This window comes from Taeniopygia guttata, chromosome 26 (genome assembly GCF_048771995.1).
Source record: "Taeniopygia guttata chromosome 26, bTaeGut7.mat, whole genome shotgun sequence".
In the NCBI taxonomy this organism is placed as follows: Eukaryota; Metazoa; Chordata; class Aves; order Passeriformes; family Estrildidae; genus Taeniopygia; species Taeniopygia guttata.
Window position 1 is genome coordinate 2,675,018 of NC_133051.1, and position 27,861 is coordinate 2,702,878.

The window sequence follows — 27,861 nt, forward strand, 5'->3', positions numbered from 1 at the left end:
AGGGTGGGGGCGGTTCAGCGTGTGGGGATCTTGCTGTTCCTCCCCAGTCTGACATTCCCTGGTCACCCATTGTGTCACCTGTGTCCTACACGACACCAGTGACCAAAAGGGTCAAGGAGATCCTAAAAGAGACAGGGACACCCCAAAAGGATCAGGGAGATCCTAAAAGGACAGGGACACCCCAAAAGGGTCATGGACACCCCAAAAGGGTCAGGGATATCCTAAAAGTTTCATGGACATCCCAAAAAGGTCACGGACACCCCAAAAGAGTCAGGGATATCCTAAAAGGCTCAGGGAGATTCTAAAAGAGACAGGGACACCCTGAAAGGGTCACAGACACCCCAAAAGGATCAGGGAGATCCTAAAAGGACAGGGACACCCCAAAAGGGTCATGGACACCCCAGAAGGGTCAGGGAGATCCTAAAAGAGACAGGGACATCCTAAAACGGTCAAGGATATCCCAAAAGTGTCAGGGAGATCCTAAAAGAGACAGGGATGCCCCAAAAGGGTCATGGACACCCCAAAAGGGACCGGGATCCATTAACCCAGTTGGTTTTTTTTGGTTTTTCCCCCCGCAGGAACCCAGGAGAGCCTGGCGGAGAAGGAGCTGCAGCTGCTGGTGATGATCAACCAGCTGTCCACGCTGCGGGACCAGCTGCTGACGGCGCACTCGGAGCAGAAGAACATGGCCACCATGCTCTTCGAGAAGCAGCAGCAGCAGATGGAGCTGGCGCGGCAGCAGCAGGAGCAGGTGGGCACCGTCACCCCACCGGGCATCGCTGTGGGACCACCAGTGGTTTTGGGGTCACATTTTGTCTTCCCATCCCAAAACCCTCGGAGCTGGGTGGACCAAAGGTGGATGGAGATGGGGTTGAGCTCCTTAAGAGGAACAAACCACCCCAGGTGCCTCCTGCTCCTCCAACACCAGGTTTTCCTCTCCCAAGTGTTGGGATTTGTGGCATTGGTGATTTTGACATTGTAGAAAATTTTTGGGTTTTTTTTTGCTTTGTTGATAAAGAAGAAGCCGTAATTTGTTTGTGTTGGTTTCTAAAGTTGTTTATTTTTGTTTATCTAGAACATGTTTTGCTGCCCTGCTGTAGGTTTGTTTTGCAGGGCAGCGTGTGGGGCTTTGCCCCTCAGTGGGATGTTACAAATATTATATACCAGAAACTACGTGTGCTATATTGATAATAATGTGTTAATATTTATTATTTATGTTGAACAGTGTGTCTATAGCTTAAACTAATATAAAAATGCCAACACCACAGTGAAACATGGAGGGCATGAAGGAGAAAAAGGACAAGACACACTTAATTTTTTCTATCTTGTCCCCTTTGGACCCCTAATTTAGAATCCTAAAATTTTACTTTTGCACCTGTGCCACACTTAATTATTATTTATATCAAACACTCAGAGCTGGTAATTCATCCTGTAAGATTGAAAACTCTTTTCCATGGGCAGAGATCACAGCCAGTGTCTCTGGGGGCTCTGTCCAGGGGGTTCCTGACCCCTGCCAGGGTCCCAGGGCAGCCAGAGGGAAGCCCTGGGTTCCCACCCCAAGGGCAGGGGTGACACCGCTGTCACACCTGGGGTGTGGCACACAGCCCTTGTGTCCCTCGAGGTGGCTCAGGGGGCAGCTCAGCCCCTCCTCCTGCCCTCCCCACAACCCTGGGGACCCCCTGGCACCCTTTTTCTGTGGTGCTGGGTGGGTTCTGCCAGGCTGGAGGCCAGCCCAGCGCTGTCCTGGATGTCACCAAGGCTTCTGTCCCCTCCCCAGATCGCCAAGCAGCAGCAGCAGCTCATCCAGCAGCAGCACAAGATCAACCTCCTGCAGCAGCAGATCCAGGTAAGGGCAGGGGCACCTCCCCTGGCAGGTGAAGTATCTTCATAATTTTAACTCAGATATCTCTGTTGAGCATTTAATCTCTCTCCTTTCAAAGTTGTCTAGATAAGAAAGAAAAAAAATGTTTCTTAGTATGTCCTGTAGCAACTCATAAGCCTTTTAATAGACACATTATCCATATATGCCATAAAAGTAGAATTCTTCTCTCATAGACACATCCTTTATTATAAATCCAACGTTATTTTAATATGTCTTCCACCAGATGGTCTCGGGGCCCATTTCCCCCATGCAAGGACAATTTACAAAGGATTTAGGCTCTTCCTAACATTAAAAACAAAAAAAAAAAGCAAACTAAGGAACAGATATTGAGGTTCACTCTAATTTGAGCACTACATATTTTCTTCGTGTTACCTCAACTTCCTGTCTCCTAGAAAAATGTGAACTCAAAGACTTTCTTCTATAAAAGAGTTAATTATTAAAAGAATACCTTCTAGGAAAAGGAGAGAAAAGCTCTTTGCATTATGTTTGGATTACTTTTAACGTTTGTTCTTTCCTAACAATTTCTAATGGTTTCCTGACCATTAGACAAACTTTGTCCTAACCTGACAAAGCGTGCATACAAATAAAAATAGCAGGTAATGAGTTTGAAATATTGCAAGTATCTTGGCCCCCAAATCAAATCAACACTCTTGACCTAAGAAGAGAATATTGTAATTCCAATTCTGTGCATCAGAATAATACACTGGTACAGCCCCAAAACCCCCAAAAATCCTGGTACAGCCCCAGAACACCCAAAAAACACCAGTACAGCCCCCAAAACCCCTCGTACAGCCCAAAAAACCCCAAAGAACCCTGGTACAGCCCCAAAACCCCCCAAAATCCTGGTACAGCCCCCAAAGAACCCCAAAATCCTGGTACAGCCCCCAAATCCCCCAAAATCCTGGTACAGCCCCCAAAAACCCCCAAAAATCCTGGTACAGCCCCCAAACCCCTAGTACATCCCCAAAAAAACCTTCAACCCTGGTACAACCCCAAAAAACCCAAAGAACCCTGGTACAGCCCCAAAATCCCCCAAAGAACCCTGGTACAGCCCCAAAAAACCAAAAATCCTGGTACAGCCCCAAAACCCCTAGTACATCCCCAAAAAACCCTTCAACCACTGGTACAACCCCAAAAACCCCAAAGAACCCTGGTACAGCCCCAAAATCCTGGTACAGCCTCCAAAAAACCCCAAAAATCCTGGTACAGCCCCAAAACCCCTAGTACATCCCCAAAAAACCCTTAAATTCCTGGTACAACCCCAAAACCCCCAAAGAACCCTGATACAACCCCAAAATCCCCTCCAAATCCTTGTACAGCCCCCCAAAAAACCCCTTCAACCCCTGGTAGAACCCCAAAACCGCCTTCAATCCCTGGTACAGCCAAAAAAATCCATTCAACCCTTGGTACAGCCACCCCAAACCCTGGTACAACCCCAAAAATCGCCTTCAGTTCCTGGTAGAACCCAAAAATCCCCTTCAGTTCCTGGTAGAACCCAAAAATTGCCTTCAGTTCCTGATAGAACCCAAAAATCGCCTTCAGTTCCTGGTAGAACCCAAAAATCGCCCTCCAGAATGATGCACAGGATGGTTGGAGTTGGAAGGGGGCCTTGAAGATGATCTAATTCCATCCCACCCACCACGGGCGTGGACACTTCCGAGGCGTTTGGTCCTTGCCTGAGCTACGCCGTGTCCTGCCGTGCCCTCGCGGCGGTGGCACTGATCCGGTGTCCCCGTCCCCTCCAGCAGGTCAACATGCCCTACGTGATGATCCCCGCCTTCAGCCCCGGCCACCAGCCCCTGCCGGTCACCCCCGAGTCCCAGCTGGCCCTGCCCATCCAGCCCATCCCCTGCAAACCGGGTGAGTTGGGCTTGTCCCGTGTCGGAATTTGAGGTATTGATGATCCCAAAATGCAGAAAGTCTCTGTCTGTCAGCCCCGCTGCCAAAGCAGAAGCCATAATTGGTCTGTGCTGTTTCAAGGTTGTTTATTCTGTTTATCTCTACCATGTTCTGCTGCCCTGCCGCAGCTCTGTCCTGCAGGGCAGCGTGTGGGGCTCTGCCCTCAGTGGGATGGTACAAACATTAAATACCACAAACTACCTGTGCTGGATTTACAATAACGTGCCAATATCTGTCACCTACGTTGGACAGTGTGTCCCCAGCCTGAACCAACAGAAAAATGCCAACACCACAGTGAAACATGGAGGGCATGAAGAAGGAGAGAAAGGACAAGACACACCCAATTTCCTCCATCTTGTCCCCTTTGGACCCCTTATCTAGAATCCTAAAATTTTACTTTTGCACCTGTGCCACACTTAATTATTACTGATATCAAACACTCAGAGCTTGTAATTGATCCTGTAAGATTGAAAACTCTTTTCCATGGACAGAGATCACAGCCAGTGTCTCTGGGGGCTCTGTCCAGGGGGTTCCTGACCCCTGCCAGGGTCCCAGGGCAGCCAGAGGGAAGCTCTGGGTTCCCACAGTCCCGGCCCTGCGGGGTGGCCTTGTCCCCACGGCCGTGTCCCCAACCGCTGTCCCTCTGCTCCCGCAGTGGATTACCCGGTTCAGCTCCTGCACAGCCCACCTCCCCCCACGCTGAAGAGACCCGCAGGCCCGGGCCACCTCCAGATGCAGGTACAGCCCCAAAAAACCCCAAAAAAACCCACTGGTACAACCCCAAAAACCCTGGTACAGCCCCCAAAACCCCAAAAATCCTGGTACAGCCCAAAAACCCCTGGTAGAGCCCCAAAAACCCAAAAATCCTGGTACAGCCCAAAAAAACCTGGTACAGCCCCAAAACCCCAAAAAACCTGGTACAGCCCCAAAAAACACCACTGGTACCGCCCTCAAAACTCCTGGTACAGCCCCAAAAACCACCTTCAGTCCCTGGTACAGCCCCAAAAATGCCCTTTAACCCTCAGTACAACCCCAAAAATCCCCTTCAACCCTTGGCACAGCCCCCAAACTCTGGTAGAGCCCCAAAAACCTTGGTACAGCCCCAAAAACCCCTTCAACCCCTGGCACGTGCCCAAAAACCCCCTTCAGTCCCCGGTACAACCCAAAAATGCCCTTTAACCCCTGGTATAGCCCCAAAAAAACTCTTCAACCCCCAAAAAAATCCCTCCAACCCCTGGCACAGCCCCCAAAGCCCCTCCACACCCCAGGGTGGGGCTTTGGGGACATCTCCTCACCTGCCATCCCTCCTCCTCCTCCTCCTCCTCCTCAGGAGACCTCGCAGCCGCTGAACCTGACGGCCAAACCCAAAGGTCCGGAGCTGCCCAGTGCCTCCAGTTCGCCCAGTTTGAAGCTGAGCGGGTGCCAGTCCCTGCCGCCGAGCCACGGGGCCAGCAGGGAGCTGCAGAGCAGCCCGGCCAGCCTCCCTCTGGGTGGGGACACCGGTGACATCCCCGCTGGGTGGTGGGGGTCAGCGGGGTGACCGCTGGCACTGAGGGGTGGCCATGGGGTGGGTGCTGGGAGTGGTCAGCGGGGTGACCACTGGGTGCCCATGGGGTGGGTACTCTGGGGGTCAGCAGAGTGACCACTGGCACTGAGGAGTGCCCATGGGGTCAGTGCTCTAAGTGGTCAGCAGTGGTCAGGGGGGTGGTCAGTGGGGTGGCTGCTGGCACTGATGGGTGCCAGTAAGGGTCAGTGCTGTGAGTGGTCAGCAGAGTGACCACTGGCACTGATGGATGCTGTGAGTGGTCAGCAGAGTGACCGCTGGCACTGATGGATCTGTGAGTGGTCAGCGGGGTGACCACTGGCACTGATGGGTGCCAGTAATGGTCAGTGCTGTGAGTGGTCAGCAGAGTGACCACTGGCACTGATGGGTGCCCACGGGGTCAGTTCTGTGAGTGGTCTGCAGGGTGGCCACTGGCATTGATGGATGCCTATAGGAGTTGGTGCTCTAAGTGGTCAGCAGTGGTCAGCGAGGTGACCACTGGCACTGATGGGTGCCCATGGGGGTGTCATGGCCCATGGCCCATGACCTATGGGGGTCATTGGGGTGACCACTGCCACTGATGAGTGCCCATGGGGGTGTCATGGCCCATGGGGGTCAGTGGAGTGACCACTGGCACTGATAAGAACCCATGGAGTGGGTACTCCGGGGGTCAGCGGGGCGGCCGCTGGCACTGACGGGTGTCCGTGGGTACTCTGGGGGTCAGCGGGGTGGCCGCTGGCACTGATGGGTGTCCGTGGGTACTCTGGGGGTCAGCGGGGTGGCCGCTGGCACTGACGGGTGCCCGTGTCCCCCAGGATTCCTGGGAGAGGGCGATGCCATCACCAAAGCCATCCACGACGCGCGGCAGCTGCTGCACGGCCACGGCGCCGCCATGGAGGGCTCCCTGAGCAGCCCCTACCGCAAGGTGAGGGTCACTCTGTGGTCACCGTCCCCTCTGCCACCCCAGGGTCACCAGCTGTGCCCGGGCTGGGGGCTGGATCCTGACCCCGCTGTCCTGCAGGAGCCCGTCGGGATGGACTCCTCCCCGGTGAAGGAGCGGATGGAGGAGACCCCCGGCCACCGGCTGGACGAGGCTCTGCTGAGCTGCGAGATGGACGGTGAGGACGGCCGGGAGCGCGGTGGTGACCCCAGGGTGGCCCTGTCCTCCTGTCCTGCCCTCATTGCCGCCTGTCCCCGCAGGCTCCCGGCACTTCCCGGAGTCCAGGAACAACAACCACATCAAGCGGCCCATGAACGCCTTCATGGTGTGGGCCAAGGACGAGCGCAGGAAGATCCTGCAGGCCTTCCCCGACATGCACAACTCCAGCATCAGCAAGATCCTGGGTGAGATCCCAGGGCAGGATCCCCTCTGAACCCCTGGAGGGGTGGGAATGAGATCCTGGGGCAGGGGATCCACTCTGAACCCCTGGAGGGGTGGGAATGAGATCCTGGGGCAGGGGATCCACTCTGCATCCTCTGGAAGGATTGGAATGAGATCTGGGGACAGGAAATCCACTCTGCAACTCCTGGAGGGTTTGGAATGAGATCCTGGGGCAGGGGATCCACTCTGAACTCCTGGAGGAGTGGGAATGAGATCCTGGGGCAGGGGATCCACTCTGCATCCCCCTGGAGGGGTGGGAATGAGATCCTGGGGCAGGGGATCCCCTCTGAACCCCTGGAGGGATGGGAATGAGATCCTGGGGCAGGGAATCCACTCTGCATCCCCCTGGAGGGATGGGAATGAGATCCTGGGGCAGGGGATCCACTCTGAACTCCTGGAGGGATGGGAATGAGATCCTGGGGCAGGGGATCCCCTCTGAACCCCTGGAGGGGTGGGAATGAGATCCTGGGGCAGGGGATCCACTCTGCATCCCCTGGAGGGATGGGAATGAGATCCCGGGGTAAGATCCCCTCTGCAACCCCTGGAGGGTTTGGAACGAAATCTTGGAACAGGAGATCCACTCTGCAACTCCTGGAGGAATTGGAACAAGATCTTGGGGACGGGGGATCTACTCTGCAACCCCCAGAGGGTTTGGAATGAGATCTTGGGGATGGGGGATCCATTCTGAATAGCCACAGAGGGATCTCCCTGACCTGGGGAATGTCAGGGAATCCCAGGAGGTTCCTGGGGAAGGTCAGGGAATGAGGAGATGAATCCAGGAGGGAAGGTCAGAGAATGAGATGAATCCTGGGAGGGAAGGTCAGGGAATGAGGAGATGAATCCTTGGAGATTCCTGGGCATGGTCAGGGAATGAGGGGAGGAATCCCAGGAGGTTCCTGAGGAATGTCAGGGAATGAAGGGAGGAATCCATGAGGGAAGGTCAGGGAATGAGGAGATGAATCCTTGGAGATTCCTGGGCATGGTCAGGGAATAAGGAGATGAATCCCAAGAAGGAAGATGGGGGAATGAGGAGATGAATCCCAGGAAGGAAGATGGGGGAATGAGGGGATGAATCCCAGGAAGGAAGGTCAGGGAATGAGGAGATGAATCCCAGGAAGGAAGGTCAGGGAATGAGGAGATGAATCCCAGGAGGTTCCTGAGGAAGGTCAGGGAATGAAGGGAGGAATCCATGAGGGAAGATCAGGGAATGAGCACATGATCCCCTGGAAATGCCCAGAGGAATTCAGGGAATCTCTTCCCGATATTCCAGCAGATATCTCCCACCAGCACCACCATCAACCCAGACACCATTCCCACCAGCAATACCGCTAATTAACACCACTAATTCTCATTAACCATCCCCTCCACCCCTCTCCTCCCAGGATCCCGCTGGAAATCCATGTCCAACCAGGAGAAGCAGCCGTACTACGAGGAGCAGGCGCGGCTGAGCCGGCAGCACCTGGAGAAGTACCCGGACTACAAATACAAACCGCGGCCCAAGCGCACGTGCATCGTGGAGGGCAAGCGGCTGCGCGTGGGCGAGTACAAGGCGCTGATGAGGAACCGGCGCCAGGACGCCAGGCAGGGCTTCCTCATGGGGTAACTGAGCACGGGCTGGTAGGGGTGAGAGGGGTAATCGATAAAGGGGGATTGGTAAGGGGGTGATACGGGGTTGGTAATGGGGGTTGGAAAGGGGGATTGATAAAGGGTGATTGAGAAATGGGGATTGGAAAGGGGATTGATAAAGGGTAATTAATAAGGGGGATTGATAAAGGGGTTGATAACGGGGTTGGTAAGTGGGGGATAAGGGGCTTGATAAAGGTTAATTGATAAATGGGGATTGGAAAGGTGGATCGATAAAGGGTTGATAATGGGGATTGATAAAGGGAATTCATAAAGGGTGATTGAGAAATGGGGATTGGAAAGGGGGATCGATAAAGGGTAATTAATAAGGGGGGTTGATAAAGGGGTTGATAACGGGGTTGATAAGTGGGGGATAAGGGGGTTGAAAAAGGGTAATTGATAAATGGGGATTGATAAAGGGTAAGTAATAAGGGGGATTGATAAAGGGTAATTAATAAGGGGGATTGATAAAAGGGGGTTGATAAGGGGAATTCATAAAGGGTAATTGAGAAATGGGGATTGATAAGGGGGATTGATAATGGGGTTGGTAAGTGGGGGATAAGAGGGTTGATAAAGGTTAATTGATAAATGGGGATTGATAAGGGGGATCGATAAAGGGTAATTAATAAAGGGATTGATAAAGGGGTTGATAACAGGGTTGGTAAGTGGGAATTGGAAAGGGGGATCGATAAAGGGTAATTAATAAAGGGATTGATAAAGGGGTTGATAACAGGGTTGGTAAGTGGGAATTGGAAAGGGGGATCGATAAAGGGTAATTAATAAGGGGGTTGATGAAGGGGTTGATAACGGGATTGGTAAGTGGGGGATAATGGGGTTGATAAAGGTTAATTGATAAATGGGGATTGATAAGGGGGCTTGATAGGGGTAATTAATAAAGGGGATTGATAAGGGGGTTGATAACAGGGTTGGTAAGTGGGAATTGGAAAGGGGGATCGATAAAGGGTAATTAATAAAGGGGGTTGATAAAGGGGTTGATAACGGGGTTGATAAGTGGGGGAATAAGGGGGTTGATAAGGGGGTTAGTAAAGGGGATTGATGCAGGGATTGATAAAAGGGATTGATAAGGGGAATTCATAAAGGGTGATTGAGAAATGGGGATTGGAAAGGGGGATCGATAAAGGGTAATTAATAAGGGGGATTGATAAAGGGGTTGATAATGGGATTGGTAAGTGGGGGATAAGGGGGCTGATAAAGGTTAATTGATAAATGGGGATTGATAAGGGGAATTAATAAAGGGTAATTGATAAATGGGGATTGATAAGGGGGATTGATAAAGGGTAATTAATAAGGGGGATTGATAAGGGGAATTAATAAAGGGGATTGATAAAGGGGGGTTGATAAGGTGACATGGGTATCCTCCGGGTGACACAGGTGAGGACTCACCGGGTGCCCACGGGGTTTGTGCCCACGTGGCTGCATTGGAGCAGTGCTCACCTGGCACCGGTTGGGTGCGTGCCCACCTGGTGTCCATGGGGTTGGTGCCCACCTGGTGCCCATGGGGCTGGCACCCCCCTGACACCCATGAGGTGCATGCCCACCTCGTTCCCGTGGGCTTGGTGCCCACCTGCACAGAATGCCCCCCTCGGGGCAGCCCTGTGAGCCCTCTCAGTGCCCGCTCCCCGTGTCCCCCAGGCCGCAGGGCAGCCAGGTGCCCCCCAGCTCCTCGGACGTGCTGTACCCGCGGCCGGTGGGCGTGCAGCTGCCCCCGCCCCTCCTGGAGCATTACCTGCCCCGCGGCACCGACCCCGCCATGCCCGTCATCGTCAACACCCGCAGCCTCAAGGACGGGGACGCCGGGGACGACGGGCACTCGGTGCCCGAGGGGGACGTGTACCGCTACAGCGAGGACGAGGACTCGGAGGGCGAGGACAAGAGTGACGGCGAGCTGGTGGTGCTGACGGACTGAGGGGGCGCGGGGGGACAGCGGAGGGGGTGGCAGGGCTGGCTGTCACCCCCGGGAGGGCACGGCGTGTCCAGGTGGGGTGGCACTCTGCCGCAGGAGAGCTGCCCGCCTGCAGAGGGGTCCCGCGAGGGTGGGCACCCGGGATTTTGGGTGGCGAGGACTGGCTTGGCCTTGCTTTGGTGGCACGTGGAGCCGAGGCCAGCGAGCCTGGAGGGTTGGTGGCACTGTGGTGGCTGCGTTGTCACCCCTGAGGGGACCTGAGGCTCTCGGGCTGCAGGGAACATCCAGAGCATCTCCAGCACCTGCGGGTCCTGCAGAGCCTCACCTGCTGCGCTGCTGGGTGTGGCATGGGGACACGGAGTGGGGACATGGCATGGGGACACGGAGTGGGACATGGCATGGGGACACGGAGTGGGGACACGGCATGGGGACACGGAGTGGGACATGGCATGGGGACACGGAGTGGGACACGGGATGGGGACACAGAGTGAGGACACAGAGTGGGGACACGGAGTGGGACACGGGATGGGGACATGGGATGGGGACACAGGATGTGGACACGGAGTGGGGACACGGAGTGGGGACACGGAGTGGGACATGGGATGGGGACACGGAGTGGGGACATGGAGTAGGGAGACGGAGTGGGGACATGGGATGGGGACTGGGAGTGGGGACATGGAGTAGGGAGACGGAGTGGGGACACAGCATGGGGACACGGAGTGGGGACATGGAGTAGGACATGGCATGGGGACACGGAGTGGGACACGGGATTGGGACACAGAGTGGGACACGGCATGGGGACATGGAGTGGGACATGGGATGGGGACACGGAGTGGGACACGGGATTGGGACACAGAGTGGGACACGGGATGGGGACACGGAGTGGGACACGGGATGGGGACACGGAGTGAGACACAGGATGGGGACACGGGATGGGGACACAGACTGGGGACACGGGACAGGGACACGCTTGTCCCTCCTCTATCCTGGTGTGACCTCCGCCGCGCTTCCCGCTCGCTCTTTGGCGCCTGCCAGTGAATTCCCACCGTGCCAAGTTTAGCTCGGGCTCCTCGGGGCCCTTTGTGCCGCCGGCAGCTCGGGCCCAGTCCGGGATAAAGCGGGGGCGGCTCCTGCCCTGCCAGCCCCCGGCCTGGGGACGTGCCCGGCTGTCCCCGTGCCCGGCTGTCCCCGTGCCCGGCTGTGCCCGTGCCCGGCTGTCCCCGGGCACCCGTCCCTGAGCCCCGCAAGGTGACAGGGAGGGAGAGGAAAGGCTTTAGGGGAAAAGGGAATTTGCGGGAAAATGACCTTGGTGTGGTCAGAGCCTGTCCCAGCGGCTGCGGTGTGGTGTGGCCGGGCATGGCGGGTGTCCAGGTGACAGGTCAGGGTGTCCAGGTGACAGCTGGGGGTGTCCAGGTGTGTGTGCCATGCCCAGGTGTGTGCCATGCCCAGGTGTGTGTGTGCCATGTCCAGGTGTATGTGTGATGCCCAGGTGTGTGCTGTGTCCAGGTGTGTGCGATGCCCAGGTGTGCTCCATGCCCAGGTGTGCTCCATGCCCAGGTGTGTGTGCAGTGCCCAGGTGTGTGTGTGTGCCATGTCCAGGTGTGTGTGCAGTGCCCAGGTGTGTGTGCGATGCCCAGGTGTGCTCCATGCCCAGGTGTGTGCTCCATGCCCAGGTGTGTGCCATGCCCAGGTGTGTGTGTGCCATGTCCAGGTGTGTGTGTGCCATGTCCAGGTGTGTGTGCAGTACCCAGGTGTGTCCCCGTGCCCAGGTGTGCCGTGTCCCCGTGCCCAGCCGCTCTCCCGGGCCGTGTCCCCGCTGTCCCTCCGTGCGCGGGGCTCCGGCACCTCCCTGTGGCAGAGCCGGGAACGGCCCCGAGCCGGGGACAGCGCGGGGACAACACGGGGACAACGCTGGGGACACCACGGGGACACCGCGGGGACAGGGACAATGCTGGGGACACCACAGGGACAACGCTGGGGACACCGCGGGGACAGGGACAGTGCTGGGGACACCACAGGGACAACGTTGGGGACACCGCGGGGACAGGGACAGTGCTGGGGACACCACAGGGACTGCCACCATGCTGGGGACACCACAGGGACAACGTTGGGGACACCATGGGGACTGTCACCATGCTGGGGACACGGCGGGGACAGTGACAGCGCGGGGACACTGTGGGGGTTATTACTGTGCTGGGGACACCGCAGGGACAACGACAGCGCTGGGGACACCACAGGGACAGGGACAATGCTGGGGACACTGTGGGGACAGCGACAGCGCTGGGGACACAGTGGGGGCTGCAGCCACCCGGGCTCAGGGCTGCAGAAAGCGGGCACCAGCCTCTGTCCCCTTGTCCCTCTGTCCCCTTGTCCCTCTGTCCCCTTGTCCCTCTGTCCCCTTGTCCCCAAGCTGGGCTGGGGATCTGAATCTCAGCAGCAGCAGCAGCAGCCCAGTGCTGGGGACACCGCCGTGGGGACATCCCTCATCCCAGGGGACATCCCTAATCCCGGGGACATCCCGCCAGCCCCTCCCTGCTCCCCTGCCTCTGTCAGGGCTTTACTTGTTCCCAAATCCCTGCGCCGGCCTGGGGTCCCTGTGAGGGACAGGGGGTCCTTGGAGAGGACAGGGGGTCCCACAGAAGGACAGGGGGTCCCGGGGATGGAAAAGAGTCCCTGGAAAGGACAGGGGGTCCCTGGAGATGACAAGGGTCCCCTGGGGAAGGACAGCGGTCCCAGGGGTCCCCGGGGAGGGACAGGGATGGAAAAGGGTCCCTAAGAAGGACAGGGGGTCTCTGGGGAAGGTTAAGGGGTCCTTGCGGTAGGACAGGGATGGAAAAAGGTCCCTGAGAAGGACAGGGGTCCCCAAGGAGGGACAGGGGTCCCTGGGGATGGACAGGGGTCCCAGGGTAGGACAGGGGGCCCTGGAGAAGGTCAGGGGTCCCCAGGGAGGGACAGGGGTCCTAGGGGTAGGACAGGAGCCCCCAGCAAGGGACAGGGGTCCCTGGAGAGGACACGGGGTCCCAGGGATGCACAGGGGTCCCTGGGGAAGGTCAGGGGGTCCCAGGGAAGGATGGGGGTCCCTGGGGAAGGTCAGGGGGTCCCAGGGAAGGATGGGGGTCCCTGGGGAAGGTCAGGGGGTCCCAGGGAAGGATGGGGGTCCCTGGGGAAGGTCAGGGGGTCCCAGGGAAGGATGGGGGTCCCTGGGGAAGGTCAGGGGGTCCCAGGGGTGCACAGGGGTCCCTGGGGAGGGGTCCCAGCTCCAGGGCTGGGCCGGGCTGTGCTGCGGAGGGACTGGAAGCAGATGTGTCCCCTCCCCACAGCTCCTTCTCTCTCTTCCATTTATTTTCCTATTATTATTTTTTTTTTGGTTGTTGTTCTGTTTTTTAAAGATTGTAAATATAGATAGAGCTTTATTTTGTTAATAAGACCACGAGTAACTTAACCTGTATATTTCACATCCCTGTTTACAGTCGTTCCTCCCCCCGGCCCTTGGCACAATAAAAGTGACTTTTTGGAGCAGAGAGTGGGGCCTGGGCTCCACCAGGGTTGGGGGTGAGGGTGGCATGGGGACATCTCGGGGTACAGAAGGGACAGGAGCACCCCCAGAGCCCGGGGGTGCTGCCCCTGCTCTGGCACCGGCCCCCCAAGATCCGCCAGCCCCAAATTCCCAAATTCCAGCTACCAGCAGCTTTTATTTCCCACCAAAACAACCACGGGCGTGCCAGCAGCCCTGGTTCTGCCGGGGGGGGGTCCCTGTGGCCGGAGAGGGGACAGTCCCTGTGTCCCCACAGCCAGGGGTGGCACAGTGCTCTGGGGACATCCCTGGGCCCAGAGAAGGGACAGTCCCCGTGTCCCCACAGCCAGGGGTGGCACAGGGCTCTGGTGAAGGTCCCTGTGCCCGGAGAGGGGACAGTCCCCGTGTCCCCACAGCCAGGATGGCACAGGGCCCAGGGAAGGGACTGTCCCCATGTCCCCACAGCCAGGGGTGGCACAGGGCCCAGAGAAGGGACAGTCCCCGTGTCCCCACAGCCAGGGACAGAACACGGGGCTCTGGGGGACATCGCTGTGCCCAGAGAAGGGACAGCCACTGTGTCCCCATAGCAGGGGTGGCACAGGGCTCTGGGGACATCCCTGTGCCTGGAGAGGGGACAGTCACCATGTCCCCACAGCCAGGGTGGCACAGGGCCCAGGGAAGGGACAGTCCCCGTGTCCCCACAGCCAGGGACAGAACACGGGGCTCTGAGGGACATCGCTGTGCCCAGAGAGGGGACAGTCACTGTGTCCCCACAGCCAGGGTGGCACAGGAGGTCCCTGTACCTGGAGAAGGGACAGCCACCTTGTCCCCACAACCAGGGACAGGATACGGGGCTCTGGGGGACATCGCTGTGCCCAGAGAAGGGACAGCCACCGTGTCCCCACAGCCAGGGACAGGACAGGGCCCAGAGAAGGGACAGCCACTGTGTCCCCACAGCCAGGGGTGGCACAGGAGGTCCCTGAAGTGGGGCAGCTCCGTGCCACCTCCTGCCAGGGGTGGGGACGCGGCCCAGGGAGGAGGACAGCAGTGGGGACAGGCAGGACAGAGGACAGCGGTGGGGACAGGCAGGACAGCCCCTGATGTCCCCTGGGGGCAGAGCTGGGGGCCACCAAGCCGAGGGGACAGTGGGGCCAGGCAGGGGCAGCTGTGGGGACACCCGTGCCCACCAGCAGCGCCCCACTGGTGCCAGCGGCTCACGGCTGGCCCTGTCCCTTCGCCCACAGCTGCCACCCCTCAGGGACAGGGGTCCCGTGCCTGGGGTCAGTGGGGACGGCGCTGCTCTGAGGGTGGCACCCAGCAGGGCAGGAGGGGACAGTGGGGCAGCCAAAGTGACCGGCAGAACTCTGGGGGCTCCTGAGTGGCCGGGGTGACACCGTGTCCCCCTCGGGGACAGCGCAGGGGGAGGGGACGGTGCCAGGCCCGGCAGCAGCAGCGGTGCCAGCGGGGCACGGACCTGCCGGGCACCGGGACCGGCCTTAAGGCGGTGGTGAGGCTTCCTGGCATGGGCTGGGGCCTCGCCGGGGCTCTGGTCCTCTCCAGCATCTCATGGTCCAGTCTTGGGGTGGCCAGGCTCTCCTGGCAGCGCTGGTGGCCGTGGCAGAGCTCCTCTTGTCCCCCTGGGCACCAGCAGGACCGGGCGAGGGGCCAGGGGAGCGCGAGGGCACGGCCAGGAGAGAAGAGCTCGGGGTGGTCCCTACTTGGGGAGCTGCAGGGCCGTGACCACCGGCTTCATCTTGAAGTATTGTTTAAACCTTAATTTTGCATATCTGCGAAGAGAGGGAGACAGAGAGAGAGAAGGGACGGCTCTGAGCCGCTCGTGGGCCCAGGGACCGGCAGGATCCTTCCCAGGGACCACCGGGATCCTCCCCAGGGACCAGCAGGATCTTCCCCAGGGACCACCGGGATCCTCCCAGGGACCAGCAGGATCTTCCCCAGGGACCACCGGGATCCTCCCCAGGGACCACCAGGATCCTCCCTAGGGACTGCCGGGATCCTCCCTAAATATCCTCCCCAGGCACTGCTGGGATCCTCCCAGGGATCCTACTTGGGATCCTCCCTAGGGACAGCCAGGATCCTCCCCAGGGACAGCCAGGATCCTCCCCAGGGACCACTGGGATCTTCCCTGGGACCCTCCCCAGGAATTACTGGGATCATCCCCAGGGACCACCAGGATCCTCCCCAGGATCCTCCCCTGGATCATCCCCAGGGACCACTGGGATCTTCCCCTGGATCTTTCCCTGGATCTTCCCTGGGATCCTCCCCAGGATTTACTGGGATCATCCCCAGGGACCACCAGGATCCTCCCCAGGATCCTCCCCTGGATCATCCCTGAGACCCTCCCCTGGATCCTCCCCAGAGACCACTGGGATCTTCCCTGGGAATTACTGGGATCATCCCCAGGGACTACCAGGATCCTTCCCAGGATCCTCCCCGGGATCCTCCCCCAGATCCTCCCATGGATCATCCCCAGGGACCTCTGGGATCTTCCCCTGGATCTTCCCCTGGGATCTTCCCCATGATCCTCCCCAGGATCCTCCCCAGGATCCTCCCATGGACCATCCCCAGGGACCACTGGGATCTTCTCCTGGATCTTCCCCAGGATCCTCCCCAGGGACCACTGGGATCCTCCCCAGGATCCTCCCCCAGATCCTCCCCAGATCCTCCCCGGGCTCCTCCCCCCGCGCTCATTTCCCGCTGGAGCGGCGGTGTGGACTCACCGTAAGAAATTAAAGTCTATGGTGGAATATTTATCCTGGATCAGGCCCCAGCAGGCCCAGAGGAAATGGGAGGCCTGCAAGGGGCAGAAGGAGGGTCAGGGAACAGAAACCCCCGTGCCCCGACTCCCAGGGCTGTGACAAGGACAGGACACGCACAGGGCTGGCCCACGGCGGGATTTTTGTGCCCCCCAGGCTGTGGGGACATGGTGACTGTCCCTTCTCTGGGCACAGGGACCTTCCCCAGTGCCACCCCCTGTGCTGCCAGCTCCAGCCAGGAAAACAGAGAATCCTTCACCCGAAATTTCCACAAGATCGGCCGGGGCCAACCCTGGCAGCGAGCAAAGAGGATTTCCTCACTGCGGCCATGGCTGACCCCTCGGAAGGGCTGCCCAAGGCCACCCTGCCGGGCACAGCTGTCCCCAGCACACCCCCGTGACCTTGCCCGGGGGCTCTGAGGCGCTGCCAGGCCCCATGGCACAGCCTGTCCCCAATGTCACCGAGCCCCCATGCTGGCCAGGTCAGCTGGGAGCCCGAGAGCAGAGGAAAACTCCCTCGTTCCCTGGGTTGTGTTTCCAGCCCTGCAGCGAGGTCGGCTCCTTCCTCCTCCTCCTCCTCCTCCTCCTCCTCCACTCACCAAGGAGAACTTGTTCACTTGCACGTAGAGCGTCTCCAGCTCCTCTGGGGACACCTGGCTGTCCCCTGGGTGGCCCTGGGTGAGCTCCTTGTAGGCCTGCAGGTAGGAGTGCAGCCACTGCAGCTGCGTCTCCTTGCCGGGGTAGAGGCCATAATCCACCTCCTTCACACCTGGGGGGACACGGGGGGACACGAGGGGGACATGGGGGGACACGAGGGGGACATGGGGGGAGAAGAAGGGGTTGGGTTCTTCACAGCAAAGCGAGGAGAGGACAACCCCAGCCGGGCACAACCCCAGGATCGGCTGCTGGCCCCCAGCCAGCCTCGGGGTGAGGAGCCGGGGATGGCACCCCAGGCAGAGACCCCGCTCGGACCGTGGGCAGCCCCAAATCCTGCTGCAGGATTTGGGGTGCGGCTCCTTCCTCCATGCCCAGGGATGGGGAGACCCCATTTCCCATCATGGGATTGGGGATTCAAGTCCCTCCTCCATCCTCAGGGATCAGGAGACCCCAGGACAGCCCCGTTTTTCCACCCTGGGACTGGGGATAAAACTCCCTCTTCTGCCCCCAGTAACAGGAACACCCATTTCCCAGTATGGCACTGGGGATAAAACTCCCTTTTCCATCCCAGTAATATGAATGCCCCATTTCCCAGTATGGGACTGGGGATCACTCCCTCCTCCATCCCAGGGATGAAGAGACCCCATTTCCCACCCTGAGTCTGGGATAACGACTCTCTCCTCCATCCCAGTAACAGAGACACCCCATTTCCTAGTATGGGACTGGGAATAAAACTCCCTCCTCCATCCCAGTGACAAAGACACCTCATTTCCCAGTATGGGACTGGGGATAACTCCTTCCAGGTAATAGGAAAATCCCATTTCCCAGTATGAAACTGGGAATAACTCCCTCCTCCACCCTCAGTAATAGGAACACCCCATTTCTCAATATGGCACTGGGAATAACTCCCTTTTCCATCCCAGTAAGAGAGACACCCCATTTCCCAGTATGGGACTGGGGAAATTCCCTCCAGGTAATAGGAACACCCCATTTCCCAGTCTGGCACTGGGGACACCTCCCTCCTCCAGCACAGGGACAGGGCCACCCCAGGCGGGGCTGGGGGGACCTTTGGGGACAATCCCCACCTGCGAACTCGTTGAAGTGGTTCCCGATGTCGAAGGCCTGGTAGTTGTACCCCGTGTACTCGTAGTCGATGAAGTGCACGCGCTCTGCGGGGACAAACCCGGCGGCTCTCAGAGGTGACAGAGGTGACACCCCGCCGGGGGGTGGCACAGGGACACCCCTGGGTGCACAGACAGACCTTGGGTGCTGTCGTAGATGATGTTCTTGCACAGGAGGTCGTTGTGGCACAGCACCACGGGGGAGCCCAGCGGTGGCAGCGTCTCCTTCATCCAGGCCAGCTCCTGCTCCAGCGCCTCGGGGCTGGGCACGTCCTGCGGGAGGCTGGCAGGGGACAAAAGGGACAGGGTGGCATCGCTGCTGCTCCCGGGCAGCCTCCCTGGGGCTCGGGGGTGGCGTTTCCCCGGCTTCTAGTGCTGCTTTGGGGCTCGGGGGCAGAATTTCCCCAAATTCTGGCGCTCCCTTGATGCTCAGGGACAGAATTTCCCCAAATTCTGGCGCTTCCCTTGATGCTCAGGGGCAGAATTTCCCCAAATTCTGGCACTCCCTTGATGCTCAGGGGCAGAATTTCCCCAAATTTTGGTGCTTCCCTTGATGCTCAGGGGCAGAATTTCCCCAACTTCCAGCACTTCCCTTGATGCTCAGGGACAGAATTTCCCCAAATTCCAGTGCTTCCCTTGATGCTCAGGGGCAGAATTTCCCCAAATTCCAGCGCTTCCCTTGATGCTCAAGGACAGAATTTCCCCAACTTCCAGTGTTTCCCCAACTTCCAGAGCTTCCCTGGGGCCACTGGACCAGAATTGTGCTTCCCTGACTTCCAAAGCTTCCCTGGGAGCTCAGGGACAGAATTTCCCTGGCTTCCAGTATTTCCCCAACTTCCAGTGTTTCCTTGGGGCTCAGGGGCAGAATTTCCACAATTTCCAGAATTTCTCTGGCTTCCAGTATTTCCCCAAATTCCAGTGCTTCCCTGGGGCTGCAGGAACAGAATTGTGCTTCCCTGACTTCCAGAGCTTCCCTTGGGGCCCAGGGGCAGAATTTTCCCAACTTCCTGTGTTTCCCTGGGGCTCAGGGGCAGAATTTCCCCAATTTCCAGAATTTCCCCAACTTCCAGCATTTTCCTTGAGGCTCAGGGGCAGAATTTCCCCAAGTTCCAGTGTTTCTCTGGGGCTCAAGGGCAGAATTTCCCCAACTTCCCTCTCCTGCCTTCCAAACCACCCCATTAATGACACAAATCTGGGCTAACGAGGCCGTTTTTTGGGGAGGGGACCGAGTTTGGTACCCAGACAGACACCACAGCTCAGCCTCAGCGCATCTGTTATCCCCAAAACCCCCACGCCCACCCCCCAAATCCACCAAGCGCTCTCTCCCCGAAATCCCACGGGGCACGGGGATGTTTTGGACTCTGGCAGCCTCTCGGTAACCTCAGGAGAGCTCGTTAATGATTGCCTAATTGGCTGCGCTGAAGGTGCAGGGTGGGTAAAGTCTGCCCGTGGCCCGGCGGGCGCTGCGAAAAGCCCGGCTGGCTCCTGCCCCGGGTTAATCATTGCCCTGCCCGGGGTTCATTCACCTCTTGGGGCTGCCCCAAATCCTTCCCAGACACCCCAAAGCTCACCTGCTGTTCCAAACCGGCCGCCCCGAAAAGCGGGATGGGCTGGCTGGAAGCGGGGATTGAGTGGTTTAATTTCTAAAATTTATTGTCAGCTCGGCAGGGCTTGAGCTCAGGTTTATTCCAGGCTTAAATTCCCAGCAGGAGGAGGAGGATTGTTCCAGCAGTGGGAGGCTGTGCTCCAGCTGGATGCTGCACAGATACATCCCAAAGCTCCAAAAAAAAGCTGAAATCCTCCCCAAAGTGGCAGCAGGACGGGGCTGGAGCTGCTCCGGGGGGTCTGAGAGGGATCCAGCCCCAAATCCCCGCAGAGGATTTACCCAGAGCTGGGTGGGCAGGGGGTGCCCGAGGCAGAGCCTGGCTCTGTGGGATCCCTCTGCCTTTACCTGGGGTTGGATACCTTTGGGCTGAGCTCCGTCTTCACCAGGCCGAGGTATTTGTGCAGCTTCTGCCACAGGATGGGCCTGGGGAGGCTCCCGTTGGCGTGGATGGCGTGGACTCGGGCCATCTCCCGGGCCACCAGCCTGGCGTGGAGCACAGGAAAAGGGTGAGGGGTGATCCCAAATCCTCAAAATCTCAAAATCCCCCCCCTCCCCAAAAGAGCTTTGGGGTGTCTTCAGAGGGATTCCCTGAAAATCCTGCTTAAAGCACAGGGTTCGCACAGCTGAGCCCTCCTTCCGTGTCAGGGATCAGCCTCTGAAGCAGTTCAGAAAGCGCATTTTGAGGGCAAATTCAGGCCCAAGCTCTGCTTCCCAAGGAATTCTGGCTTCCCAAGAAACCTTAATTCCAGCTTCCCAGAAAATTTCAGTTCCAGCTTCCCATGAAATCTTAATTTCAGCTTCCCAGGAAATCTTAATTCAAGTTTCCCAGAAAATTTTAATTCCAACTTCTCAGGAAATCTTAATTCCAACTTCCCAGGAAATCTTAATTCCAATTTCCCAGGAAATCTTAATTCCAACTTCCCAGGAAACCTTAATTCCAGCTTCCCAGAAAATTTTAATTCCAGCTTCCAGGGAAATCTTAATTCCAGATTTACAGAAAATTTTAATTCCCGTTTCCCAGGAAACTTTAATTCCAGCTTCCCAGGAAACCACTCTTCACCAAAACCTGATAAAAATTCAAAATTTGGTAATTTTGACAACTCTTCCTGCACTTTTACCCATTTATCCCCTGACCCCCATTTATCCCAGGACTGGGCACACCCACGACCCCCAGCCACAGCAGCCAGGGGAGACCTGAAAACACAGAAAAAAACCCCAGAAAACTGAGGATTTTCCCTGGAAAACCCCCAGATCCACCCTAGGGATGTGTGGGTCTTGGATTCAGTCAAAGAAAGAAACTGAGAGTTTCTAGCCAGGCAGGAGCCTGGGAAAGAGCTGGAGAAGAATGTAAATAATTCTGTATCTCTCTTGTTTTTTACATTGTTTATAGTTAAGTTCTATCACTGTGTGTCAAGCACTGTACACCAATGGTGTGAGTTGTTTTCACTTCAGAACCAATGGAGTTGGTCCTCACAAAGCTCTGTATAAAAGAGCAAGGTATTTTGAATAAATTGGAGTTTTACTCTGTTTTTTTTCCATTGGACAGATGGAGTTGGTTCTCACGAAGCTCTGTATAAAAGAGTGCAGTATTTTGAATAAATCAGAGTTTTACTCTCAGGTTTTTTCCATTGGACTGATGGAGTTGGCCCTCACGAAGCTCTGTATAAAAAAGCGGGGTATTTTGAATAAATTGAAGTTTTACTCTCATTTTTTTTCCATTGGACCAATGGAGTTGGTTCTCACGAAGCTCTGTATAAAAGAGCGGGGTATTTTGAATAAATCAGAGTTTTACTCTCACAGCCTTCTGAGTCGAGTCTATTCATTCCTGTCCTGCCTTGACACCGACAGGGGTGGACACAGGAGCTCCCACGCACCTGCAGATGTGGGGATCCCTGACATGCTGGGGTCCCAGCGCGATTCCCGGCAGGAATTGGTAGCAGAGCCCGTTCTGGAAGGCGCAGTAGAGGTCGGGGGCGCAGCCGTGGGCTCGGAGCACCTGGAAATTCCTCAGCTCCGTCTCCCTGTCCACCAGCAGCTCGGTTTTCCGGCCGTACACCCGCACCAGCAGCGCGTCCCCCATGCCCTCAGCTGTGTAGCAGGCCACCAGCTTGTTGGTGATGCCATCGGTGAAGAGCTGCGCGGGGACAAACGTGGAGGGGGTGACACACCTGGGTGGGACAGGGAACCCCCTGTGCTCGTCCCACCGCTGGAAAAAACCTCATGGATGCGGCAAAAATGAGGGAAAAAGAGAGAGGCGGCGCAGCCAGGAAGGGTCGTGGGGGAGTGACACGAGTTTGGAAGGATGAGGCTCAGGGATCTGCAGGCAGAGGTGCTGGTTTGGGTGGAAATCCTGGGTTTTTTTTCACCTAAGGGTTCAGGAACAGCTCAGGAACATCTCTGCTGGCAGAAGGGGTGGTCTGGGTGGAAATCCTGGGTTTTTTCACCTGGGGGCTCAGGAAGAGCTCAGGAAGAGCTCAGGAACACCTCTGAGCATTTGGGTGGAATGTGCCAATTTGGGTGGAAATCCTGGGTTTTTTTCACCTAAGGGTTCAGGAGCAGCTCAGGAACACCTCTGCTGGCAGAAGGGGTGGTTTGGGGGAAATCCTGTTATTTTTCACCTGGAACAGCTCAGGAACAGCCCAGGAACACCTCTGCAGGCAGAGGTGGTGATTTGGGTGGAAATCCTGGGGTTTTTTTCACCTAGGTGATCAGGAACAGCCCAGTAACATTTCTGCAGGCAGAGGTGGTGATTTGGGTGGAAATCCTGTTATTTTCCACCTGGGGGCTCAGGAACAGCTCAGGAGCAGCTCAGGAGCACCTCTGAAGGCAGAAGGGGTGGTTTGGGTGGAAATCCTGTTTTTTTTTCACCTGGAACAGCTCAGGGATAGCTCAGGAACAGCTCAGGCCAGAAGTGCCACCAGCACGCTTGGCATGGGAGCAGCAATGTCTCGCTGGGGGGGGGGGGGGAGGGAAAACCAACAAAACAGCGCAAATTGGCACGAAATTCAAAATAATAATAAATAAATAAACCAGCCAACGAGGCTGAAAACAAGGCCGGAGCCAACACCACCCCCCCATCCCCTCCTCCGACCCTCCCCGCGGGCCGGGGCGCTGATAGGCGGGGATGTCGCTGCTGGGGACATCGCGGTGTCACCGCTCTGACGGCTCCTCGCAGATGGAAAAGGAGTTTTGTTCTCCCGGCGCTCCGCCTTGGCCGCCTGCCCGCGCACATGCCGGGGCTGCTGCCGCCCGCTCGGGGCTCCTCGCCCCATCCCGCCGGGATTTGGGCACCTCCGGGGCACTGAGGGGGTTTGGGGCTCTGAAATCCCAAAAGAAATCACCCCCATTGTCCCCGTGTCAGCCCCGGGGTGCTGCTGCTCCCCCTGGAAAATATTCCCTCATCCCATTGGGATTTGGGCACCTCTGGGGCACCCGAGGGGGTTTGGGGCTCTGAAATCCCAAAAGAAATCACCCCCATTGTCCCCGTGCCAGCCCCGGGGTGATGCAGCTCCCCATCGGAATGATTCCTTAATCCCGCCGGGATTTGGGCACCTCCGGGGCACCCGAGGGGGTTTGGGGCTCTGAAACCCCAAAAGAAACATCCCCGTGCCAGCCCCGGGGTGCTGCAGCTCTCCCTGGGCACGATTTCCCCATCCCGCCGGGATTTGGGCACCTCCGGGGCACCGGAGCGGGTTTGGGGCTCTGTCACCCCACAGAAAATCACCCCCATTGTCCCTGTGCCAGCCCCGGGGTGATGCAGCTCTCCCTGGGCATGATTCCCTCATCCCGCCGGGATTTGGGCACCTCTGGGGCAATGAGGGGGTTTGGGGCTCTGAAACCCCAAAAGAAATCACCCCCATTGTCCCCATGCCAGCCCCGGGGTGCTGCTGCTCCCCATTGGAATGATTCCTTAATCCCGCCAGGATTTTGGGCACTTCCAGGGCAATGAGGGGGTTTGGGGTTCTGTCACCCCACAAGAAACCTCTGTCCCATTGTCCCCATGCCAGCCCTGGGGTGCTGCTGCTCCCCATGGGAATTATTCTTTAATCCCGCCGGGATTTGGCACCTCCGAGGCACCCGAGGGAGTTTGGGGCTCTGAAACCCCACAAGAAACCTCCCCATGCCAGCCCCGGGATGCTGCTGCTCCCCCTGGAAAATATTCCCTCATCCCATTGGGATTTGGGCACCTCTGGGGCACCTGAGGGGGTTTAGGGCTCTGTCACCCCACAGGAAACCTCCCCGTGACAGCCCCGGGGTGCTGCAGCTCCCCATGGGAATAATTCCTTCATCCTGCTGGGATTTGGGCACCTCTGGGGCACTGAGGGGGTTTGGGGACATGTCACCCCGCAGGAAACCCCTGTCCCATTGTCCCCCACACCGTGGGATGTTCAGCTCCAAGCTGGGCACTCCATGACTCCCTCATCCCACTGGGATTTTGGGCACTTCCAGGGCGCTGAGGGGATTTAGGGCTCTGTCACCCCACAGGAAACCCCTGTCCCATTGTCCCCCAGGGTGCCAACTCCAAACTGGGCACTCTGGGGTGCTGTGGCACCCCATAGGAACGATTCCTCCAGCCCTGTGGGATTGGGGAGCGGGAGCAGGAGGGGGAGAAGGTTCCTGCTCCGGCAGCCGCGGAGCTCAGCGATGGGACGGATAATTTTAGACATCCCACTCAGCAACCCACGCTCCCCTATAGGCTTCCTATATATAGGGCTCCCCGAGGGAGACTCCAGGCTCTGGAATGAGACCCTCCAAGCCAGACAGGGTTGACACCCCCATTCCACAGCCGGATTTGGGGCGAGCAGGGCGAGGCCGCTGCCCCATCCTTAGGGGTGCTGCCCCATCCCCAGGGGTGCTGCTCCATCCTCAGGGGTGCTGCCCCATCCTCAGGGGTGCTGCCCCTCAGCTGTGGCCAAACCTTCTCCAGCTGCTTTTTCCCTGAGCTGATAAATCTGAGTTTCACCACAGGGCTCAGCTCTTTCCTCCTCTTGTCCTGCCATTCAGGCAGCAGAGGTGTCACACCCCGGCCACGCAGGTGTCACCGAGAACCACACGTGAGCAGCTCCGCGTCGAGGGAGATCCTGGTGGCTTTGCTGCCCCACAGCCTGGCCAGCCCTTCCCAGCAGCTTTAATGGGATTTAATGGGATTTAAGGAGCTTTAACTGAGCCCTATCCACCCCGAATTCCAGGCCAGCGACTCTGGAGCTGCACACGTGGCCCCTCGGTGACCTGCAGGGACTCGCTGGGTTTGGGGGTGGCTGCTTGGGGGATGATGGATGGATGATAGATGGAGGATGGATGATGGATGATGGATGGATGGATGGATGGATGGATGGATGGATGGATGGATGGATGATGGATGGATGATGGATGGATGGATGATGGATGGATGGATGGATGGATGGATGGATGGATGGATGGATGGATGGATGGATGGATGGATGGATGATGGATGGATGGGGGATGGATGGATGATGGATGGATGGATGGAGAGATGGGGGGATGGATGGATGGAGGGATGAGTTTGTGCTCCCCTGGGAGCGTGGGGGGCTGACTCAGCCACACGCACACTCCCCCGGGATCAGGAGCAGGAGCCCTGGAAGCGGGCACAACCAGGAGCACACACGGGGCAGCCCGCGCTCCCAGATCCTTCTTGCCGCGTTCCTGAGCTCCGGGAGATTTTCCCGAGCCGCCGGCACAGCCTGGTACAGCCCCGCGAGGTGCTGGGAACGGGGCAGCGCTCCAGGGCAGCGGGCAGAGGAACGGGATCGCTAATGGGAACCAGCTGAGGCCCCTGGGCCGCTCCATCCCATCCCCGAGCGGCTCCTGCGAGGGAATACGCGGGAGGAGGGAAAGCAGCCGAGGGAAACGCAACGGGAGGGTTTTCCCTCAACTCGTGAGCGGTTTTTTTTTTTTTTCCCACCTTTTTTTCCCTTTTTTAAAATTAAAAAACACACGCCCGCACATCCGAGCTGCTGTGGAACACTGACCCCTGCGGAGCTTGGATACCGCAGAGCCGGGGTCCCTCCACAACCACCGAGCTCTGCGAGCAGAGCGAGACATTTCCTGCCCCTGCAAACTCCAACTCCCAGCTTCCTGCCCGCTGCCATCTGCCCTTTCAGATGGCTTTTCCTGCAGCTTCTTGTATTTCATTTCGCTTGGCTATTAATACATTTTTAATGACGGGAAGCGTGTGCCTTCGGAGGGGACGCTCGCTCACGTGCAGACATTTCCAGCCCTTCCACGCTCCGGTGCCCAGCGCCAGGGCACAGCCGAGGGCACCGGTGCCACCAGCCTGTGTCACCCCAGCCCTGGCCAGAGCGATTCTCTGCCAGCCGAGCCCGTCCTGTGCCAGCAGCCCGGGACTCGTGTCCGGCTCCCGGCTGAACTGGGGCTCAGCCCACGCTGAAATGTGGGAGCCAACAAATATCCCAAAGGAGAGCGGCTCCCGGGAGCGGCCGCTCCTGCGGGCACCTCGGCAGCCAGCCTGGGGACACGTGTGTACCCGCAGCCACCGCTCGGCCACCACCCCAGGGGTCCCTAAACTTCGTGGGGCGCGGTGGGGGTGTCACGCCTTTGCACCCCGGGGGTGGGGGTTTGGGGGTTCACATCCTCTGGGGCAGGTCCTGCACCCCCCATGGTGAACCCCACAGCCCCCTCAGAGTGAGCCCCACATCCCCCCTCGAACAGATCTGGGAGCCCCTGGGTTAAACCCCACAGTCCCCATAGGACGAACCCTATAGCTCGCAAGCTGAGCCCCACAACTTCCCTAGGGCAGACCCCATAGCCCCCCAAGGCTGAGCCTCTCAGCCCCCCGTGAGCTGACCCCACACCCCACCGGGGTGAGCCCCGCAGCCCCCTCAGCCACCCCTAGAACCCCACAACCGCACCCAGCCGGGCTCCGCAGCCCCAGCGGGCGATCCCCGCCGGTTCGCGGGTGCCGGCTCAGCCTCTCTCTCCCCCCGTACCTTGGTCTTCACCGTGGCCGGCTCCCAGGCGGGTCTCAGCCGCCGCACGATCCGCAGCGCCCCGGGCAGCACGTCCCCCTCGTCCACCGCAATGCCGAGGTGCGGCACGGCGGGGGTGCCGCCGCCGCCCCCCGGCTCCGGCCCCGGGCAGTCGGGGCAGCGGGCGGGCGCTGCGGCCATGGCCAGCTCCGCGCTGCCGGAGCCGCGGCCCATGTGCCGGGGGCTGCGCGGGGCCGGCGGCCGCGGGGAGGAGCCGCCGCCGTTGGGAAGCCATGAGTCACCGGCCCGCCTCCCGCCCGCCTCCCCGGCAGCGGCGGCAGCGCCCGCACCGGCACCGGCACCGGCACCGGGGGCAGGGACCCGCGTCCTACCGGCACCGGGGGCGGGGGACAAACATCCTACCGGCACCGGGGGCAGGCATCCACATCCTACCGGCACCGGTATCCCGGGCAGCGGGTCCATATCCTACCGGCACCGGCACCGGCACCGGGGGCAGGGAACCCGCATCCTCCCGGCACCGGCACCGGGGGCAGGGGACAAACATCCTACCAGCACCAGCACCGGGGGCAGGGATCCGCATCCCACCGGCACCGGCACCGGGGGCAGGGACCCACATCCTATCGGCACCGGTATCCCGGGCAGCGGGTCCATATCCTACCGGCACCGGGGGCAGGGGACAAACATCCTACCGGCACCGGCACCGGGGGCAGGGACCCGCATCCTACCGGCACCGGCACTGGGGGCAGGGATCCGCATCCTACCGGCACCGGTATCCCGGGCAGCGGGTCCATATCCTACCGGCACCGGGGGCAGGGCACACGCATCTTACCGGCACCGGCATCCCGGACCAGGCACCCGCATCCTACCGTCACCGGCATCGCTGGCAGGGCAGGACCCGCACCCCCCGCACACCGAGACCCGGCTGCCGCACCCGCACCGGCATCAGCGAACCGGCGTCCCACCCGCACCG

The 27,861-nt window shown here is 58.7% G+C and overlaps 2 protein-coding genes across 4 annotated transcripts in view; one reads left to right on the plus strand and one right to left on the minus strand.

The window, feature by feature from the left end:
* Window positions 1-10,618, plus strand: part of SOX13 (SRY-box transcription factor 13) — a 35,606-nt gene extending 24,988 nt beyond the window's left edge. For 2 of the 3 annotated variants that reach the window (XM_030292099.4, XM_032753093.3), the window contains 10 exons: window positions 579-751; window positions 1,778-1,846; window positions 3,628-3,742; window positions 4,437-4,519; window positions 5,112-5,271; window positions 6,140-6,249; window positions 6,346-6,442; window positions 6,525-6,668; window positions 8,088-8,304; window positions 9,982-10,618. In XM_030292099.4, coding sequence (XP_030147959.4) covers window positions 579-751; window positions 1,778-1,846; window positions 3,628-3,742; window positions 4,437-4,519; window positions 5,112-5,271; window positions 6,140-6,249; window positions 6,346-6,442; window positions 6,525-6,668; window positions 8,088-8,304; window positions 9,982-10,255 — 1,442 coding nt within the window. In that variant the 3' untranslated portion in view covers window positions 10,256-10,618. The remainder of the gene's footprint in view (window positions 1-578; window positions 752-1,777; window positions 1,847-3,627; window positions 3,743-4,436; window positions 4,520-5,111; window positions 5,272-6,139; window positions 6,250-6,345; window positions 6,443-6,524; window positions 6,669-8,087; window positions 8,305-9,981) is intronic. The other variant, XM_032753094.3, reaches the window with a different exon arrangement.
* A 4,114-nt stretch (window positions 10,619-14,732) lies between these two features.
* ETNK2 (ethanolamine kinase 2) lies at window positions 14,733-27,148 on the minus strand. The gene is made up of 8 exons (XM_072918871.1): window positions 26,892-27,148; window positions 21,798-22,057; window positions 20,269-20,406; window positions 18,458-18,600; window positions 18,282-18,365; window positions 17,139-17,308; window positions 16,505-16,578; window positions 14,733-15,553 (listed from the first exon to the last, which is right to left on the minus strand). The coding sequence occupies exons 1-8, from the start codon at window positions 27,102-27,104 to the stop codon at window positions 15,481-15,483; spliced, it is 1,155 nt and encodes a 384-aa protein (XP_072774972.1). The 5' UTR covers window positions 27,105-27,148; the 3' UTR covers window positions 14,733-15,480.
* Between the last annotated feature and the right edge of the window lie 713 nt (window positions 27,149-27,861).

Bases quoted from the DNA above. Each gene is read 5' to 3' on its own strand.
- ETNK2 (XM_072918871.1), bottom strand. From the start codon at position 27,104: ATGGGCCGCGGCTCCGGCAGCGCGGAGCTGGCCATGGCCGCAGCGCCC. The intron at 22,058-26,891 runs GTACGGGGGGAG...GTCCCCGCGCAG, and splicing joins CGGCCACGGTGAAGACCAAG to CTCTTCACCGATGGCATCAC. The intron at 15,554-16,504 runs GTGAGTCCACAC...CTCTCTTCGCAG, and splicing joins ATAGACTTTAATTTCTTACG to ATATGCAAAATTAAGGTTTA.